This window comes from Malaclemys terrapin, chromosome 1, assembly GCF_027887155.1.
Source record: "Malaclemys terrapin pileata isolate rMalTer1 chromosome 1, rMalTer1.hap1, whole genome shotgun sequence".
In the NCBI taxonomy this organism is placed as follows: Eukaryota; Metazoa; Chordata; order Testudines; family Emydidae; genus Malaclemys; species Malaclemys terrapin.
In genome coordinates this window covers 105,552,930-105,573,365 of record NC_071505.1, presented here as the reverse complement: position 1 = coordinate 105,573,365, position 20,436 = coordinate 105,552,930, and the positions used below count along the sequence as shown (strand labels likewise).

Genomic DNA, 20,436 nt, shown 5'->3' with positions numbered 1-20,436 from the left:
TCTCCTACTACAAGGAACAGTATTAACTATTAAAATTATTTGTGTTATCAGTGCTTTCTTATAAAGATACAGAAATCAATACAAAATGTGAAGTTATATGCAACATCAACATACACTCCAGCTATACCTAAATGAGCTTTTCACTCAAATGTTCTGGACAGTAAAGTTGAGGAAGGAAGGAAGGAAGGAACTGCATTACTCCTGAAGGACAATTGAGGCAGGAAAAGTTTGGTTTTCTCCAAGGTCCTTTTAATCCACTCTAGAAGACAATATACAGTAAACAGATTTCAGGGACAGCAAGCCTTTAGCACCATGCATTACTACTTAACAGGGAAAGTACAGGCTCTGGGAGCAAAGGTTTCATAAAATAACATTTCTTTCAAAGTGGACATTGATCTAGTTTGGAAAGTACACTTGCACTTTGTTTCCATACCAGTCTCTGGTTCCATGTATTTATTAATATTCCTTTTAATCTCTTAAGTTCTGAGTTGTCACAAAACATGAAGTGGAGTCTCTTTGCCTTTCAGGCAAATAAGAGTTGAAGCCAGTGCAAATGCAAGCATTCCGTTAAAGCAGCAAATTTCAATATGACAAATTGTGTATTGACCAGTGAAAGTCTATGGGAGTCTCCATGTTCATTCAGTCCCAAACTTTTTTTGGTGGGTGGGGGTGGGATGGTGGTTTGGGGAGAGAAAGGGAAGGGGTAGGAGAAGAGACAGCATTTATGTGCTCAAAATCATACGCAGCTAATATTAAGACTAGTGGCCAGTCAAGAGCAAAACTGGTTTCTCAGGCCATGTCTACACTACCAGCTAAACTGGCACTGCTGTGATCAATGCAGTGGTGTCCATTTAGCGGGTCTGGTGAAGACGCTAAGTTGATGGGAGAGCACTCTCTTGTGGATGTCTGTACTCCACATCCTGGAGAGGCGGAAGCTGTGTCGATGGGAGAGCGTCTCCCATTGACATAGTGCAGCACAAACACCGCTGTAAATAGACCTAAGTTACATCAACTAGCGTAACTTAGATCAATTTACAGCATTCATGTAAACCAGCCTTCAGATTTGTCCACATTATTGTATTAATATAGCTGAAGTTACTCTGCACAGTGCCAGTTAAACTGAACTACTAGAGCTAAACAGCTATGTAGGTCTGAGCAGAGATTCACAGAAAATACAGATAGGAAGAGTGTGTAGTGAAATAAAGTTGTCGATTCTTCTGTAGCACAATTCAAGTTTATTTCATTCATTCACTCTTGCAACAAACTTAAAAATACAGTATCATTTAGCATTCTGATGTCCATGAACCATGACAATGATAAACCAAACTGTGTCAAAATAACTACACTGGTGAAAAGAGGAAGTTAAATATCAAAATGCACAAAGCATTAATTTTCTTCCATCACTGCGTAGAAAGATATGATTGTTTCTTCATTTACAAAATATAATTAAGACGGTTCATTTTGAAATTTTGCATGCAACACTGCAATTGCTTGAACTAGGACACTCCACTCTTACCAGCCTCTTCTATAGACAAATTAATGCATTCAATATTGTATTAAAGGAGGAGGAAGCTCCATTTAAGTCTCAAGGATTTATTTTAAATAAGGAAGAGGAGCAGAGGATGTAAAATCCAAGATACATTTTAGTTTTAAAACATTCAACCCAAATTTGAAAGGGAGAGCAATAAAAACGATGTGGATTTCCAAATGTATGCATTTCCAGTTGGCTTTGACAAGATATTTAAGCCTTTGTGTTTGACTGTTTTACAGTTTCCTGTGCGTAAAAGAATTTATAATTTGACAATTTCACCCATTGAAGGGCTAGTGAGAGAAACAGGTAGCCAGGCAATTTCTCACATAATGTGATGAAAAGGAAGTGAATGAACAAACCTATTGTCCATGCACAAAACAGAAAGATTAAAGTGTTTAATATTTCTTAAAACCTGGACAAAAATGACAACCCTTTATGTAGTGCAAAAAGCAAACAAGTTTTTCTTCTTTAGTAAAAACATACATTTAAATATCATCCTTTAACTATTCTGGCAAAGTGGCTTGGATTCATATTATAATCAAATTAAACACACTCTTGTGTTAGAGTGTTTGCCCTTTTTTTTTTTTAAATGTGAAATAGGTCAAGAAAAATGCAAGTGTTTACATAACTGTAGGAAATAAAGGCTAAATAGCCTCCACTGTATCACCAGAAGAACTAGTACAAAGAAGGTTCAAATGATCCAGTGCTACAATTATGATCACTTAATAGGAGGTAGGAGTGCGGGGAGGCTAAGGCAAAGAGAAAAAGGACAATAGGAGGTTATGTTATGGCCAGATACACAATTTGTTGATACTACAAACTACAAACTTGAATTTTTTTAAAAAAGATTTCAAATTGCAGTTTTCTGGACTAGTTTATTTTAATAGCATAAATAGAGACTAGTTTATGCCAACATAGAACTAATTACTTCAGCGATATCTTACAAAAAGTCAGAATTTGTATTCAGAGTCCACACTATCATAATGAGATGATAGTCCAGCATTGATTAGAGATAGATTACAGAGTTCTTTATTTAAAGACTTAATAAAAAACAGTTAGTCAAATGTGCTCATTCATTTACCAGTTACTCAGTGATTGATTACAGTTTTTAAAACATTTTTAATATTTCCACTCTTCTTTGCCATCCATACCTCCCATAAATCCAAGAAACCCATCAATAATGGCTCATTACAGTTTCTCATTGGCCAGAATGACTGTATTCCTGATTTTTATCCTGTGGGAATGCTGCATATATAGAACTCTGTTTGTTCTCATTTTACATTCTAAATACAGGGTTGTTTATAATTGAAATACATTCAATTTTATGCAACATGGTTAAAATATGAACCCAAAATGTCTCAGTATATGTTTATCTGGATGGCAATTACCAAATACTATATTGCTCACCCTCCTGATATCACATCAATCCCAGACATGAGAAATCAAAATAAGATTTGCTTGTTTTGTTTAAACATACTCTGCATTAAACATGATGCACATTTTTTGCATGTTACCATAATGCCTGAAAGCTGCATATATTGACATCCCAAAAGGTAAATATATTTTTATATAATGTATGGAGTACTGTGAATTGTTTGGGTGAGCTGGTATGTGTCTAATGCAAATTAAAGATGAAAATCAAAAGCTCAGACTTTCATGGGAGGAATGTGGTGGGAATCCCTTATTACAATCTTAAATCTGCTTCCATTAGTTATCAGTTCTACTGCTGTAATATTTACTGGTACGTTAACTTCCAGATTAAATTTAAATATATTTGCAGGATCATACATGCTTTAGGAATGTAGCAGGAGCTTCAGAAGAAGCCTGTTGCTCTCCATGAATTCATGACATTAAAAAAAGTGCTTTTTTAGCCAGTTGATGAGGAATCTTAGGAAATTCATTGGGAAAAAAAAGAAATCTTACCTTTTCTCTGGTGGTAGTTACAGATTTCAGTGAAACTGTATTTAAGTCTTCCTTTTCCTGACAGTAGAATATAGAAAGCTCTTCATATAACTATTTTTTGAAACTATAGCAAAAGACATTTAGCAACTTTGATATTTGTTTCTAGTGAGAATATCTAAATAATTACCAGCAGCACTAAGTTTAAATCACTTAAGGTAGCAGAGAAATTCTTCTTGCGTACCAGAGGGCCTGGAGCTTTCACCATATGTGCCTATATCGTTTACACTGACATGGTAAATGAGGAAATTCCAACTGACAACCCAAAAGGGTAAACTGCAGAGACATTTCTTATCGGACCCAAAAATATTACAAGTCAGATTGGTCAGTTCTGGACTAGAACACATGGGTGGGGGGAAGAGAGGGAAATCCCAAAGTTCAATCCTACCAAGGTACCTTGGCAGGTCTTTTGGAATAGAACAAGGTCTTGCCTAAGCTGATCTTGTAAATCAGGAAAGGAGTCAAAAAAGGTTAGTGTGGCATCTGATTAGTCAAGGTGGAGATAGCTCCTTTAACTAGTATCAGAAGTCTTCAGAATTTCAACATATGCTTTAAAGCAGAAGGATATAGCTATCAAGAGATAAGCAATCCAACTACCTCAATTACTACATTTTATATCATGGCAGACACTAACAGCATTGGACTACTGCCTCTTAGCATTTTAGAGTACTTAATACAGTACTTTTGTCTAAATTGATCTTTCAACACAAAACTTAATAGAACTAACCAGGGAGGCATACAACCAATTTTTAAGTGCATGTTCTTTCTCCCTCCTGCAGAAGTTTGTTTTCACTAGAAATGGAAAAAAAAGATTGTGCATGAAACAAATCCTGAAGGACACTGATTATATAGATTTCCATTCTCTCCAAACAGATTATCTTTTTGATAGAGACCCCTAGTTAGTTTGATTCATTGAGAATTCCCTTCCCCCCAAAGTATTTAGCTGAAGAAGCTGGAAGATACAAAGAGTGACAGACAGGCAGCAGTGTGAGGCCACAGAAAAGACATTAGTTATATCAGTCCATCCGTCACTGAAGAAGAGCTTTGATTGCCTGGTTGTCAGTGGCTTCAAAGGCAGTTAGTCCATCTGGGCCTTTCACAGTCTTATCAGCACCCTGTAAAAACATGAAGATTTGTCACTTAATAAAGGAGTTTGCATCTTGGTATCGGCAGTTTCTTGTGAAGGGGTTCTGGCATACTAGTAATTACTCACTGGAGAACTATTTTGAACAATTCACTAAACTGCTCACAAATTTCCTTTACATGCTGTATATATTTCTCAGTTAGAAACCACAAGCCACTTAGTTTCATAGCTAAATATATTCAGTCTTTTGGTTTTGAAGTACATTGGAATTTGAGCTAGTACACAAAAATGGTTGCCACTCCACTTTGAATGATACAGAGTGCTGCAGAAAGGTCACATTAAAACTATTTTGTGAATTACAGTACATATTATTTACTAACATAGCCCATTAGATATCAGAAATTGGATGAAAAACAGCGTATTTCATTATGCACTCTCTTTTTGTTTGTTCACATACTTGCTATGATGCAAAGTTCAATAAGTCACTATAGGTCCCCAATTTCTAGGAATTGGTAACGTTCTCCTAGATTCTCAAAAATGATACAAACACCTTCAAAAAAGCCTAAGATACAATGAAGGGGAAATCAATTAAACAAAATAAAAGTTAGTAAGAAATACCATCCACCATCACATCAAAATTCTCAAGAAGCCTGTTCACAAGGTACGTTGCCCTAATTTCGATATATTAGGTCATTAATGACTGCCAAATGAATTTTACAAGACCCAATGCAGCTTATTATTTAAATAATGTAAAATTAAGTACGTACTGAAATTTGGATGACAGTGGCTTTACTACCCAACTTTCCACAATGTTCTAGAAAATGGAAACAAAGCTAATGAACGAACAGCACTACATGGTTTTGATGTATAAGACCCAAAACTAGCACAGTACAGAGTTTTCATCTGGTCAGTCCTAAGCTACAGGAATATGAATAGGCTGTTCCGCACTGCAATTCAATGTTACTTTACTCATCTCACTTTTCCCCCCCCTCTTCTCTTTTCAAGATTGTCCAATTTTCCTTCCCCTATGCCACATCATGTCAGTAGGTGATTATTCTATAGTTTGGCAGCGAAGGCAGCACGAGGGTGGAGAGGGGGTGAGGTTAGGACAGTATGGAGATGTGTTTGTTTCTAGACTTCTTAAAATGGCATTCTAAAAGCACGAAGCCATAAACGTTGATAGAATAAAACGGAATAACCAAAAGCAACATGTTTCCAAGAAGGGAAGCAACAGCACCTTTTCTTAACATATCAGATTCAACTACACTTGCAATACCGTGTACATCTAGCCACGTTAGGATCAAAAAGAAATTAGAGGAAGCTCAAAAGAGAACAAAAAATCTCAGATCTGAAAGTAGAGAGAGCAGAATAGGGTGACCAGACGTCCTGATAAGTCCCACAATGCAGCACTCTGCTTTTTTTTTTTTTTTTTTTTTTTTGGGCCTCCCCCGGTGTCCCGATTTTTTCCTTCATCTCATCTGGTAACCCTATATCAGAAAAATTAAAAGTGGAATGGACCCATCTTGATTGCCTTGCACCTTGTGTGGTTAATTATACTGTACTCACTTTGCATTTTGTTTAGTCACATTGCGAGAGTGGAGACTAAGGACGAATTATGGATAGCTTATCTAAAATACTAAGAGGACATGGTAAGTGTGCAGATTAATGGTGGAAATACAAAATGAAATGGAGGTGGAGTGAAAGAACTAATGGGATGAAAGGAAAAGTTATTCAGGAAAGATATTTCCTAAAAATGAGGTATGAGACTGTGAAAGAGTGTCCCTCGGGAAGAGAAGGAAGACCCATTGGTAGTGACAAAGTTAGACTGGACAAGGTGCCAGGAAGTATGCTGAGTGAATAGAATTACTCTGGAAAGAAAAGGATTTCAGAGACTACCAGACCTTTTCCATCTTTAATTCTATTTACTACCCCCATCTTTAAAATTAAAGAATACTTTTTTTATTTCATACTAAAACTATATTGATGGAAGAAAAGTGTAGAGAATACAGAATTATTGCTTCAGCTGTATCCTAGAGCAGCTATTATGTACTTGGAAACATTTAGTTGTTCCTATTTTTTTTTTTTTTTTAAAACAGACACTAAATCCATATATAAAACCTAAAATTCTAAGTTTCACACTCTGTATTCATCAATACCAATAAAGACAGGACCCAGGGCCTCATTAACATCCTTTGTCGTTAGACCACCTGTGATAATTTGGGAATCTGTACGATTTATTAATTATATGTAAGATTATGAACTCTGCATATATTTCCACCACTTCCCTCATGTCGCTGGTCACTCAAACCCTAACCTGCCACCCGTACACTGGAACTTCCCCTTACACCCCGCCCCCCACCAAAGCCCTGCCTCCCCACCCTGTGTGAGGCTGGCATCTCGGCTTGCCCCCTGCATGTTCCTCCATACCGCACCCCACTTTTTTGACAAAAGTGGGCATTTGTCCCTTTTGCTCTTGCCAGCTTGATTAGCTGGCAAGAGCAAATGGGACAAATGCCCACTTTTGGCAATAAAGTCAGGATGGCTGGGACAGGCCTTTAAAAAAAGACTGTCCCAGCCAAAACGGGACATATGGTCACCTTACCCTTAAGGAAACTTGGGTAATGGCACTCTTATTTTTGCTCTCAAATTATAGTTGAAAATGTTGCATTATAACACTAGTATTGTTCTATTGATATGTTATATTTGATTGCAATTTACACAAATTTCATCTCTATACTTCCATAGTTCTCACTGAAGTAATTTAGTTATGTGCTTATATTTTTTCCTTGTAACCCTCAATTGAATAGAATCATTGTAAGTACAGTGTTAAGAGTTTGTTTTTGTTTTACATTCAGCAGGTTTGTGAAATTCATATAAAATACTCTATTACTTAAGACTAGTAGTGTTTTAAACAGCATTTTCAATTTAGCTCATACATTTTAATCTAAAACTGCAATAGCACACAATTTCAAATTAGGTTGACTTTTTCCAAGACTGATTTAAATCAATGTCACACCAAGGATATGAATATCTCTGAGTGAGAACATAAAATAAGGCCCTTGCTAAAATGAAACCATGTTATAAGTTTCACACAAGCCCACACTTAGATGATTAAGAATAAGGAACATACTGCACTTGGAAGCAAACTCCTGAAGGCTTTCAATGTAAATTGTACATGTTTCTTTAAACTACCCCCAATAAATGGTAATCCCCCCCCCCCCCAAAAAAAAAAAAACACCCAACAAGTCTAATCTCAAGATACGAAGATAACCTCTCACCTATTACTTAGTGGTCTACAATGTAGGATTTCTCCTAAAAGGCACTTATTAGCCCTTTTCCCAGTATCATCAACTTGATGCAAATTCCCAAATAGAGAGATGAGTGCTAGATTAATTTGCCTCTTTTGGAAATTCAACACTTATTTCCAGTAGAAGAGGAACTGTTTAAAAGGTTTAGCCTGTGAATAGGGGCCAAGAACTCGAGTTCTAACTCTGATTCGGACACTAAATTGCTATGTGACCTTCAGCAAACTACATTTGGTGGAACCTGAGTGAGGTTTAGTATTTGGACAACACTCACTATGTCTCCAGGACAGGCAGCACAGTTAACATGTGTACATTCTTGTACTTCATTTTTAAAGCAATGTACATATATTCAATGTAAACTTTCCCTACCAATTGTAATTTGTGTACTGAAACAGCATGAGCAGGCCCCTTCTTCTGAGCTGTACAAATTTCCTAGTGAGCTGGAGTTGAAAGGCTTTTTTTATTTTTTATTTTAAATCACCAACACTACCTGGTCATGAAAGCTTAGTGAGAAGTCTGGGTCCTCTCTGACATTTTGCACTAGTTTGATAAATGGTGTTGTATGCCTTCAATGGAAGATGGGGACAATATTTGCTAGTTCAGATCATTTTCCCCTTCTAACCAGCATCAATGCTGTTACCTTGGTGCAACTTGAACCAGCTACTTTTCATCCAATGATCCCTAGTAGGCCTGTGACATCTTAGCTGTGGCAGTGACTGCATGAGTGATGAATCAAGCACAGTTGCGTGTCATGTCATGTTGTTGGCCACTAACTTTGTGGCATCTCACATATGATATTAAACAATGGGGGATGGCATGAATCCCTCTGGGACTCCACAAGTAAGTGCATCTCAAGCAGTTACCCTTTGTCACTCAGTTCTCCTGGAGAGGAACTACTGGAGCCACTGCAGTGCTATGCCTACATCAGGTAGCTGGGTTAGCAATACTCTGCCAGAGGTCCAACAGTATAAGCATGGAAATTCTGCCTATGTCCACAGCCATAAGGTCATCTTTTAGTGCCATTAGGACAGTCTGTTGTGACTGCATCTGAACCCTGATTGTTATGTTCCCAAGATGTTAGCAGATGACATGCTGTAAGAGCTTGCAAGATGACTTAATTAGGTAAAAGATTAACCAGAGATATCCTCATTGACCTATTTATTTATTTTATTTTGTAAGTACTGGTGTGTTCAAACAATTGAAAGAATCTTATCAGTGTTTATTATACATTCTAAAGTTATTAAAACGGTTAGTAAATATAAGCAAAATTAATTTTGCATTTGCTATAGTACACTACTTCAATACTAAAAAAGCAAACATTTACTGTATACAGTATAGATAAGAAGCTTATCTAAGGTGTGAGTTATAAAACTGTTTAATGACATGTAGGATAAAACCAACTGCGTATTACTTATGATAGTCTAACCTAGTCTCACAAAGGACTAGGTTTCCTAAAAACAAATGCTCTGGTTTATAAGAATGGTCTCCCCACTTGAAGGAAAGATTCCTGTCGTACATTTCTGCACAATGCAAAACAGTCATAAGTTTAGGTCAAAATGCCTAAAAAACCCAAGTTTTCAATTTTCAAAAGCACAAGACATTTTGAAAATGAGGGCAAGGTGATTCTACAGTTTTCATTTCTTTCCCCATCTGAAGCGAACAGATTAAAAATTTTAAGCCAGCTTTTCTGCCCTTTGGTCTACTTCACTCTTCCCTCTTTTTGAGGAAGAGGTTCATTCCTCACCTTCCTACTCTAACATGCTAGCAGCATTAACCAAGGAAATCTGTAAGATCAATGTGCTTGTGCCACCCAAAGATGTGCACTGCATGCCCCTTAGGGCAACAAAATGCATCTGCTGTGTACCACAAAAGTGCTGAGATTCCTCAAGACCTCTTCCACTCTGATCAACTCAGCGTTGCAGTGCTGTTTGCCAAATAAACTAAATTGAATTCCAAGACTGGAGTCCAACTGAGTTCATGGGGATCTGACTCAAGCAGAGGGGGTGGTTGTAGGGTGTACCACATACCCAAAATTACACAGCAAATCTCTTTACACACACACTTACACATTACATTGCATGTACTATATACATTGTATTACATGTCATGGGATTGGCTTGGTTACTTGGTAGAAATCAATCCCTAAACAGCATGCTCTGTCCACAACACTGTCCATATATAACTTACTCTTTACCTCATCTTTATGTTCCCAACTTATTTCAATCATTACCAGATTGTCCCACTGGGTGTTCCCTTCCTTTATCTTAGCTAGTTCAGATGTGTCCCTTAGCTCACTTACCCATTTACCTATTATAGTTAGCACAAACATTCTGTTTTCAGCCTGCTGATCTATTTACCTTCCTAATCCTGTCTTCTAAGAAATGAAGCCTCCCCCATACTTACTCACATTAACCCAGCCTATAAGAAGTTATCTTTATCTTGCAGCACCCAGAGAGACCCCAGTGGGCTAGGTGCCAACACAATGGGCAGAGTTAATGTCATTTTGAAAGATTCTAGTTTCTAGTGAAAGTTGTGCCACTACTGTGAATTCCACTATAAACATTCAGAATGGTAAAAGTTTAAGTGTGCCCAATGTAGTGAGACACAGTGAATGATAAGTTAGAGAAACTGATAGTTTTATTTTCCTGGTGTCAAGCCCAAATGGTAACTAAAGCAGGTATGTATACATTCTGCTACTTTCCAACACATGGAACAGACATGCTGCAAAAGCTGAGAGCCAAATGGAGTTCTTTTTGAAAACACTCATAACACGCTTTTCTGAGATATTGGACTTAGGAGGTTCATATTAGCTTTACTGTAAGTTACTACTTCACACCACCTCAATCAGGCCAAGAACACACTTCTAGGGAAGATAAACATGCCAAAACTTCAAAAATAAACACATTTTGGAAGTGAGTAAAGTGCTAAGATTCTTTACACTACCAGGTTCTGTATACAGTCTGGTTTTAGCAATGGAAGTAACTATTAGATAAGGAGTAATTTTACTCCAAAATTACAATATTCAACAACTAAAAGTATTGCTATAGTTCAGCTCCCCTTTGAGGAAACAGCAGCAGGTGGCATTGAAAGATAATGCTGTTTTTAACACCATAAGCCCTTTAATTGTACAACAACAGCTGGAAAATGTGCCTATTAAATGTAAGAATAAAACAAGAATGAAGTCGTTAAAGCAATAATAAGACCAAATGCATTTGTCTTTTATACTTTACAAAGCAACTGCACTTCTGTACCAAAACTAATTATTTTTATGTAGAACAATAAAACTGGAGCAAAGTAAAGTGTGGTCAACAGACACAAGACTGACAGTGCAGTTTTCAGGACTGGATAATATCTGAAAGGCTCTGTAGGACTACCTGAATCCTTTGTAGAATTTATAATATGAATCCCTGCATGAACTTTGTCACCTGAAAAGTGCACTGTCTTAGACAAATCTAGGTTGGAGCTTCTGGATGTACAAATATGAAAATATTTGACATTTTATTTTAAGACTAATTAAATTTGAACTGAATATGAATTGATAACTTGAAATGATATGACAACTTGAAAAACAAGTTATGAAAATTGCAAAATAAATCCCTCAAAGAATACCCTTTTCTAATAAAGATAGAGTACTTTTAGAAAAGTGTCATACTGGTGGGACTAGAGACTAAAATTTTCTATATACGGAGAAGGTAGAGCATAGTCAGCAAAAATGGAAACGTTGCCATACCATTTTAATATGCCTCCACACTGACCAGGAGGGACTAGTGTACTTCCAGACTCAGTAGTATCTTCAGTCTCCGTTCCTACTATGTGTGTTGCTTTTCTGGTGCGAGTATGGAGAGGGCCGCTTGCAGGAGAGATTAATCTGTTTTGTATTGAATGCACAACAGCTGAAGATAATGCTTTTGCTGCCCCCAGCACATGGGAAAGCACTATTGGGTAGCGGAATAAAGGGTATGTCTACATAGCGAAAAAACAACCCATGACAGAGAGTCTCAGAGCCTGGGTCACCTGACTTGGGCTCGCTGGTAAAGTTTGCAGTGTAGATATTTGGCCTCAGACTGGAGCCCAGGCTCTGAGAGCTTGCGAGGGCGAAGGATCTCATAGCGTGGGATCCAACCCAAGCCCACGCCCAAAATGTCTACACTGCAATTTTATAGCCCGGAAGCCGGAGTCCCCCAAGCCAGAGTCAGCTGACTCGGGCAGCTATGCTGTGGGTCTTTTAGTGCAGTGTAGTTGTACCCGAAAAGAATACAGTTACCAAAACCACAGCCATTCTGTTTGCACGTTGGAAGGAAGCAATTAGGGGCAGTAATGGTAGCACATATGCATGTCTAAGAGGGAATTTTTAAATATGTTCAAGAGCAGTAGACTTTCAGGATTCCCATGATGCCATACCCAATTACACTTGTGATTTGGATGTCAAAATCTGTGGAGTAGGAATTGTAATACTATCTGAGAGTTTTGTCACAATTCATCTGGACAAGATTAAAGGGATTTAGCAGTGTGCTTTTATGGCTATCTACATTGACAGTGACTGACTAAAATGTTTCCTGCACATATAATGTTCTGAGTCAATTTTGCTTAGATTTCAAAACAGTTAAATATTCTTCAGAACTGGAAGGTTTGAATTTTTGGCAAGGAAATCAAATTTTTAAGTTCTGGACGAGACCAAGTCCTGAGCTCTTGTTTCTAACTGTGCAGCACCTAGGTAGTGTAAAAGATAATAAAATAAGTTTTCAGGCCAGAAACATTTAGTTTTGTATGTGGGCATAAAAGTATTACTACAATGGAAAGAACACAAATAAAAGATACCATTTGCTTCAAACAGTAAAATAGGTTCCGAATACATTAATTTGTATTCCAGACTGAAAACAAGATGTTATATGTAAACAAGCTGAGTCAGAGTTTTAGGCTAGAAGGACCACCAGATCATCTAGCATGACCTCCTGTCTACCACAAGCCACCAACACCATCCAACATCTGCACATTAAACCCTACCGAAATACTAGAATACACTAGCTAGAGATTAACCAAAAGGAATTACAAAACAGGGAAGTTTCTGTTAGTTTTCTCCTTCAGATCTTCTGTACCAATTACAGATATTCCATCTCTGCTCAACAGGTGGAGATTTGATTCAGAGTCGAGATTTGCTTCCACGGAATTAAGAGGGGCAGTGAATGGGGCTGCTCCCACCCAGATCCCTGGTGATAGCCCAGCAGCTGCCCAGGATCTGTCTGGACACTGGATGCGGAACTCCCCACCAGGAGCCTGGCTGTGGGGTTCTGAGAGTGGGGTGGGAGGGCAATACCAAGGCTCCCCGCAGCAAGCCTCTGTGCACAGCACCACACATCTCTGCGGGGAACCTCCAGGCAGCAGCTCAGCTGGAAGCATGGAGTGGGATGGGAAGCCTGGGGGCAGCCAGGCTCTAACTGAGCCACCCACCCATCCTGGTGACAGCCTTGCTTTCTTGACAATTTCACAGCTCCAGCACAGAGCCGTTAAATTGATAAGAATGACAGCCAAGAGTCGATGTAAGTAACGCAGTATCTACATGGACACTGTCGTCCTAACTACACCAACATAAGCTCTACGCCTTTGGTGGAGGTATTATGTCACTGTAGTAGGGCACTTGCAATCGGCAGGAGCAAGGCTGTAGTGTGTACACACATAATAGCTGCCTTACATCGACCTAACTCTATAGTGTAGGCCAAGCCCCAGGAGTTGGGACTTTTTCTTCTGAGGAAAACCACTGTCTCCTCGTGCATCAAATTTTAAATGACAAAATAAAGTTCAGGATCCAGTTGGATGAAAGAAGCTATATCAAAAACCTTAATTGTTATTCTTACCAAGGCTTCTTTCATGTCCAAATAACATGTGAATACCTGGAACCTACAAGACAAAGGGATCTGGGCAATGCTGTGTTCTGTGATGCTACAAGAGTGACCTACTGGAGCTGTCCACAAGCCGAAAGGCAGATTTGCAAAGCAATACTCCTTTCCCACTCCCTCTAAGTCAGAGTGCAGAGGGTGATTTATTAATGGTGAAGGAAACTTATTTAGAGCACTAATATTGTTTGGCATTTATTAACTGCTTTATAACTTAGTAGTCACCTAGAACAATTACAGACCTGCAAATTCTTTAAGAGCTCTATGAAAAGCCATTAGACTTACAGTAAGTCCCTTAGTTTTAAAAATATACATTATTGGAAAAATGATTTTTTTAAAGTAATAATCCAAAAGGCAGTTCTATTAAAAAAAAAAAAAGATTTAACTTGGCAGCAACAGAGCATGTTGCCCCCTGAGACTCACTTTGGTACTGAGTCCCAAGACAGATTACATGAAATGCATCAGAGGTGATCTGCTGGAACTCCAAAGGTCTGAGGATACTTCCTCACCTTCTGGTTAAATCATGGAGTAGCACTGAAGAAAATCAACCTCTTAAAAATCTCAGAAGAAGCTGTTATAGTCCCTCAGATAAATTATCTTTTCTTCTGGTTAGATTAAGTGGAGTGGGGAAGAAAAAACAGGTGCTGTCTAACAAGCCTTGAGGAATTTACTGTATTTAATCCTGTCTCATTTCATCCTTAGACTTTTTTGGGGTAGGTACAGTGTTTTCATGACATGTATACTGTGCCTAGCACAATCCCTAATTGTACTTTAGTAGCTCAGAGGCCTGAAACATTTCACAGATTGTGCTTCCTAATTCTCCACTGATTTAAAAAAACAAAAAAAAAACAAAAACTGCTTTTATCAAAAATTTTACCCCAGTTCTGATTCCCCAAACAACTGCAGTATAGTTTTAGTCCATTTTTTCCTTTAATTTTCCGAGCTGAAGTCACACATTACTTCTGCATCAAATTTCTTTCTGCATTCAACAGAAATTAAATGGGTGATTTACAGTATTTCAGTATAACCCTAATTCCATACAATTGAAAAAAAACAGGTCTTAAAAAAAAAACGTGGGTAAGTTTAGTGCTCAGAAGTAAGGGATTTTCAGTGATGGTCCGAACCAAGATTAACTCAAGAAACTGAGTAGTGCTTGTCCATGCACTTTTGCCAAGGCACTTCAACCTTACAAAGCTGCCATTATTTGAGCCCTAAGACTTTTGGGGAGTAGAAACATCTTTGAGAAACTGGGATTCAGCCACATGCCCACACAGAAGGAAAAGGCCAAATTAATTTTCAATTGAGACCCAACTACGATTTGAAACTAAGCTTTGATAAGTAAACCTATTGGCTATTAATGAATTTTTATGCCTCCAAAACAAGAGTTTTTTTGTTAAATATATGTCAAAGTAGTCAGAAACAGCATTAGGGAGACCAAACTTGCTTGCCAGGGAGTTCATAAGTGTGCATGTCATGACTAGTGTAACTTTATTTATATGCAAATCTAGAGAATTTACTGCACACTTCCTGGCAAAGGAGAAGTACAAAAAAAATTACCCTCTATTGTAGTGATACTCGACTGAGGCTCGTGGGCCTCAAGTGGTGATTTAATGCGTCTCCTGCATCTCTTTGCAGCTCATAATATTAAAACACCGATTTAATTATTAACCAATCAGAATGCTATTTTACTATGTAATTAACTGACTGTAGTTGATGATAATAATACCTGGTAATTTTGCTGTGAGAATACATAATTAGTCTCACAGCAAAATGACTGACCAAGTATTTTAGTATTACTTTATATTCTATATAAAAATAATCACTAAATATTTCCCATCATACTGTTTAAATATAGTACTACAGTAAATTAAACAATGAATTCACACTACTGGGGCTCTTTTGGGTAACACCGATCACTAATTTTGCTCCTGACCTTATGAGGTTTCAATATCACTGCTCTGTTGGAAGGTTATTTTTAAAATTGCATCTCAGGTCATGTCTCAAACTCATTTGAAAATGAAGTCTCACAGTTAATGTTAGTTGCATACTCTGTCACAAAGGTCTTGCTGTGCCACAAAAGAAAGGATTTCAGCTGCCCAACTTTCCTTCTAAATGGGTATGACAAAGTGCTAATTCATTGTGGGAACCCAAGTATGTTGACCCCCAAATTTTGCTCTGCACCTCAGAATGTCAACATTTCACACTCCTACTTTAAAACTTCACATCAGTTATATTACTATCCATTGTTTAGGTATTGGACAGTATAAGACTACAATTGCCTTTTGTTAAAATAGGCAAATACAGTTCTATTTTTCCCTAGATACAACTTTTTCAAATCAAAATACTAATTTAGAACATTCTTAGCAGCCTGGCATGAAACAGTGGGACTTGTATCTACTACTCTGATTAGTATTTCCTAGCCAGCTATGCTTTGCTAACAGTTTTGATGGGAAATAACCAGTATATTAAAGAAATGATTTTGGTAATCCACCATTTTGGTTTTGTACCAGAGAAACTGGCATTCTCCCTCAAACTATCTTTTACTTTTGTAATGGACAGAAAGGAGTTTGCATACATTTAAATGTCCCCCACCACAAAGTCTAATTTTTGCCACTTAAATAGGGTTACCATTTGTCCGGTTTCCCCCAGACATGTCCAGCTTTTAGAGTTAAAAATAGCGTTCGGGGGGAATCTGTAAATGTCCGGACTTCCCTCCTCTCCCACCCCCCATGCAGAGCGCGCGCTGCGGACAGGGCAGCTGGCCGGATGGTGCCACTTATATGGGGCTCCGACAGCCAGAGAGAGGCCCTCCTCCTCTCCCCTGCAGCTGAGATCACTTCCTCCCTCCCTCCCTCCCCCCCTGCATTCGCAGATCACCAGCCGGCAGTTCGCACCGGCAGTCTGGAGCTCCTCTCCCTGCTCCTCCTCCCCGGCACCTTGGTCTGAGTGGCAGGGTAAGGGGGCCAGGGGGTCAGAGAAGGGGCAGGGAGGTTCTGGAGGGGGAAGTCAAGAGACAGGGAGCAGGGGGGGTCGGGAGTTTGGGGGGGCTTTTTTGGGATGGGGTGTGGATAAGGTTTTGGGCAGTCAGGGTACAGGTAGGGTAGGGTGCTAGGGGGACAGTTAGGGTGGGAGGGGGTCTCAGGAGGGGGCAGTTAGGGGACAAGGAACAGGGAGGCTTAGGTTAGGGGGTGGGGTTCTGGAGGGCAGTTAGGAGCAGGGGTCCCAGGAGGGGTAGTCAGGGGACAAGGAGCGGGGGGGGCGCTGTCAGGGGGCAGGGGTGGGGAAAGGGATCGGAGCAGTCAGGGAACAGGGAGCAGAGGGGTTTAGATGGGTCAGGAGTTCGGGGGGGGCTATCAGGGGGTGGGGGTGTGGATAAGGGTTGGGGCAGTCAAGGAAAAAGGAGCAGGGAGGCTTAGGTAGGGGGTGGAGTCCTGGGGGCAGTTAGGGGCAGGGGTCCCAGGAGGGGGCAGTCAGGGGACAAGGAGCAGGGGGAGGGTTGGGGGTTCTGAGGGGGGCGGGAAGTGGAGGGGGAGTGGAAGGGGCAGGGGTGGGGCTAGGGCAGGACGGGAGTGGGGCTCTTCCCGTCCTCTTTTTTGCTTGCTGAAATATGGTAACCCTAACTTAAATCTGTTTTCAAATTGCACAACTAGTTACAAACCGAGGGGCTAGAAACACTAAAGAGTTAGTGAGTTTTGACCCTTAAAGGTTTTAGGGTTAACACAATTCGGAAGGGTTCTCAGCCCTATCTACCAGTAATCCGAAAGAAAATGTTGCCAAGCTGAACCTGAGGGACAAAAGTAACTTCCTGATGGTTTATCAGTGCTTGTGTTTCAGGTGATTTCAGACAGGACTGAACCATCGGAAAAAGACAACTGATCCAAAAACATTTAATGAACCCAATCTGTCAAAATCATGCCTGAAATAGACTGCAGCCAATCACTATGATTAGCGTGACAGCAATGCCTGAGAACACTCAATCACCTGAAATCTCAAAATTTTCAAAATACACCTCACTTTGTTGCAAGTAATAAATCAAACTGAACAAATCAATTTCTACTTTGAGAAAAAAAGTCTGAATAGAAACACAGTAGAGCGTTTCCACTGACGCACGAGTTCTAATGGGCTAAGACTATGAGAAACAGACACCCCTAACTTTTGCAGAAGCATGTGGCTTAGAGAAACCAGGTAGAAAGGGAACACAAGGTATGCACTTCAGATGAAGTGTCTCAGTGCCATAAGCCTTGTGCAAGAGTCTTATTAGATTTATACTGAATCACTCACAAATCTCACACTAAATATCAATAGGTTCTTTTGTATTTTATTTTGCACATTAAAGAAATGTAAATGTCTTGCCTCTTGGATAGATTACATATTACTTAATTATTGATTACATTTGACTTTCATATTACATGAAAATGCTTGTACTTGTATAATATCACCATCTTAAGATATATTGATGTATTAAACCAAAAGTTCAAATACCTTAACCATAAGGCCATGCTTCCATAACACATGAAAAACCTTTTAAGAAGAGCAAAAATGTAAGTCCAAAATTACTATAGTAAATTTTGTTCTACATTTTCATTCCCCCAGGAACTTCAGTGCAACTACATTAGTAGGTCAAAGCCTGAGAGAGAATGCTCCCTCGGAAGCAATGTCAGTACTGTTAAAGAATTGACCAGAAGTTACTCGTGAGGGAATTCTGCACCACTGCACATGTGCAGAATTTATGTCCCCTGCAGATTTCTTTGTTTTTCTGCATAAAAATGACTTTCTGACAGGGAAGCCACAAGAGTGGTCATGGGACTCTCCCCAGCAGCATGTTTCAGGGGCTCAGGGCAGCCGGCAGAGAGGTAAGTCACTGTGGAGCAGGAGGAGGGACTGGGGAATACCCGGATGGCGACTCCTACCCTGCGCCAGGCTCAGCTGCTAGTACTGGCTGGGCTGGCGAGGGGTTGTCAGACCCAGACCCAGATTTCTCCCCTGGCTGAAGGAAGCTCTGCAAACTCCCCCTCCAACCTGCTTCCTGCGCCCACCACCCCTCAGCTGCAGTGGGAGAGATCCCAGCACAGGGAGCTGCTCCCCCATTCAGCCAACCCCCCTGCATCCAGACCCCCTCATACCCAGACCCTCCCGCTGAGCCTCACCCACCTGCACTCAGACCTCCCCTCCTCCCCCAATCGATGAGCCCCACTCCCCCTGCACCTGGACCACCCAGAGAAACCACCCGGATCCCCATATCACTGCATTGGGACCCCCCACCCCAAGCCCTCCACACCCAAACGCCCCTGCCGAGCTGTATCCCCCCTACACCCAGACCCCCCCCCCCGCTGAGCCCTAACCACCTTCACCTGAACCCCCCCTCATATAGTCCCCTTACCTGTTGCCCCCAGACTCCCTCCCACCCACCCAAGCAGCCCCTGTGCATCCAGGATCCCCCTGCACCCAGATCCCCCACTGAGCTGCCCACACCCAGATTGCCCCACAGAGAACCCTCTCAACCCACACCTGGATCCCCCAACACTTGGATCCTGCCTTTCTGAGCCTACTTGCCCACATCTGGTACACCTGGCATAAAGGGGAGGGCCCTGGGGTGTTTCTGGGGCAGGCCCGGTCCTTGTGCTGTGTCTGGGTTGGGTGCAGCCTCACCGCTGAGTCTGTGTCCCGGGGGGAAGTGCACAGTGATCTCCTACCTCTGTGCAGCCAGTGCCCTGTGCTCCCCAATGCCATGCTGAAGTCTCCATATTTGACAAAAAAATGAAAATTTTTCAGAATTTTAAAATATTGTGCGCATAATTTTTATTTTTTGGAACAGAATGCCCTCAGGAATAAGCAGCAGCAACCACAGCAGCATTAAAAGAGGCATACTTGACTAATTGCCAGCTACATCTTTTTGCTCCCAGAAAGTTCTACTTATACCCCACTTGGAATTCCACTGAGCATTTCCAGTCCATAAAGATACAAGTTCAGCAAAATTTCAAGCATCTAGTTTATTGATGGTTACTCTCCAAGGCCAATCAAATGCTGCAAAATTGCTTTTCCATTCTTACCAGGACCAACACACAATTCCAGAGATGGCTTAAACTTTATGCATATGAATAGATTCTAAAAAGAAACAATGTGAAGTTAAGGATGTATGCACTCAATGCTCTATTCTCTTTGTATCTTTCCTGAATATGGGTATTAAGCACCCAACGCTTAAAAGTTAGAAAACCAAGAAATGCAAAGACAAGACAGCATTTTCCCCACACCAACTGGCAATCTGAACTCTGTTTACAAAGTTTCTTGGTGAATTCTACAGATGATCAGAAGGCAATTCCCCACCTGTCCAGGCCCTGGAAGTAACTCCCCTCCTGAAGGTAGGGCCTGTCTGATGAGCCTGTCAGACAGGTAATTCCACTACTGGTAATCTTCAGGTAGATCATAGTCAAGGGAATCAGAGAAGTCAGATTTGGCACTTCAGCTCCTGTAACAGTTTTAAGTAAACTGGAAGGGGAGTGGAAGGTGAGGACTTCCTGTTAACTGCCTCAGAAACAGCTATTCTGACTCAGGCAGCTTGCCAAGCCTAGTGAATCACAGCTGGTTAGCTAGTTGGAGCCACTGCAAATGCAGCCAGAAGTGCCACAAGTCAGCTCTGCCTCCCTGCCACCTCTCCCTTCCCAAAAC

General features: G+C 40.2%; 1 protein-coding gene across 1 annotated transcript in view; it reads right to left on the bottom strand.

The window, feature by feature from the left end:
• Nucleotides 1-1,218: 1,218 nt before the first annotated feature.
• The window catches only part of MTPN (myotrophin), a 55,634-nt gene continuing 36,416 nt past the window's right edge, over nt 1,219-20,436 (bottom strand). Inside the window, exon 4 of the mRNA XM_054034208.1 lies at nt 1,219-4,605. Within this exon, the coding sequence (XP_053890183.1) occupies nt 4,519-4,605 (87 nt within the window). The 3' untranslated portion in view covers nt 1,219-4,518. The remainder of the gene's footprint in view (nt 4,606-20,436) is intronic.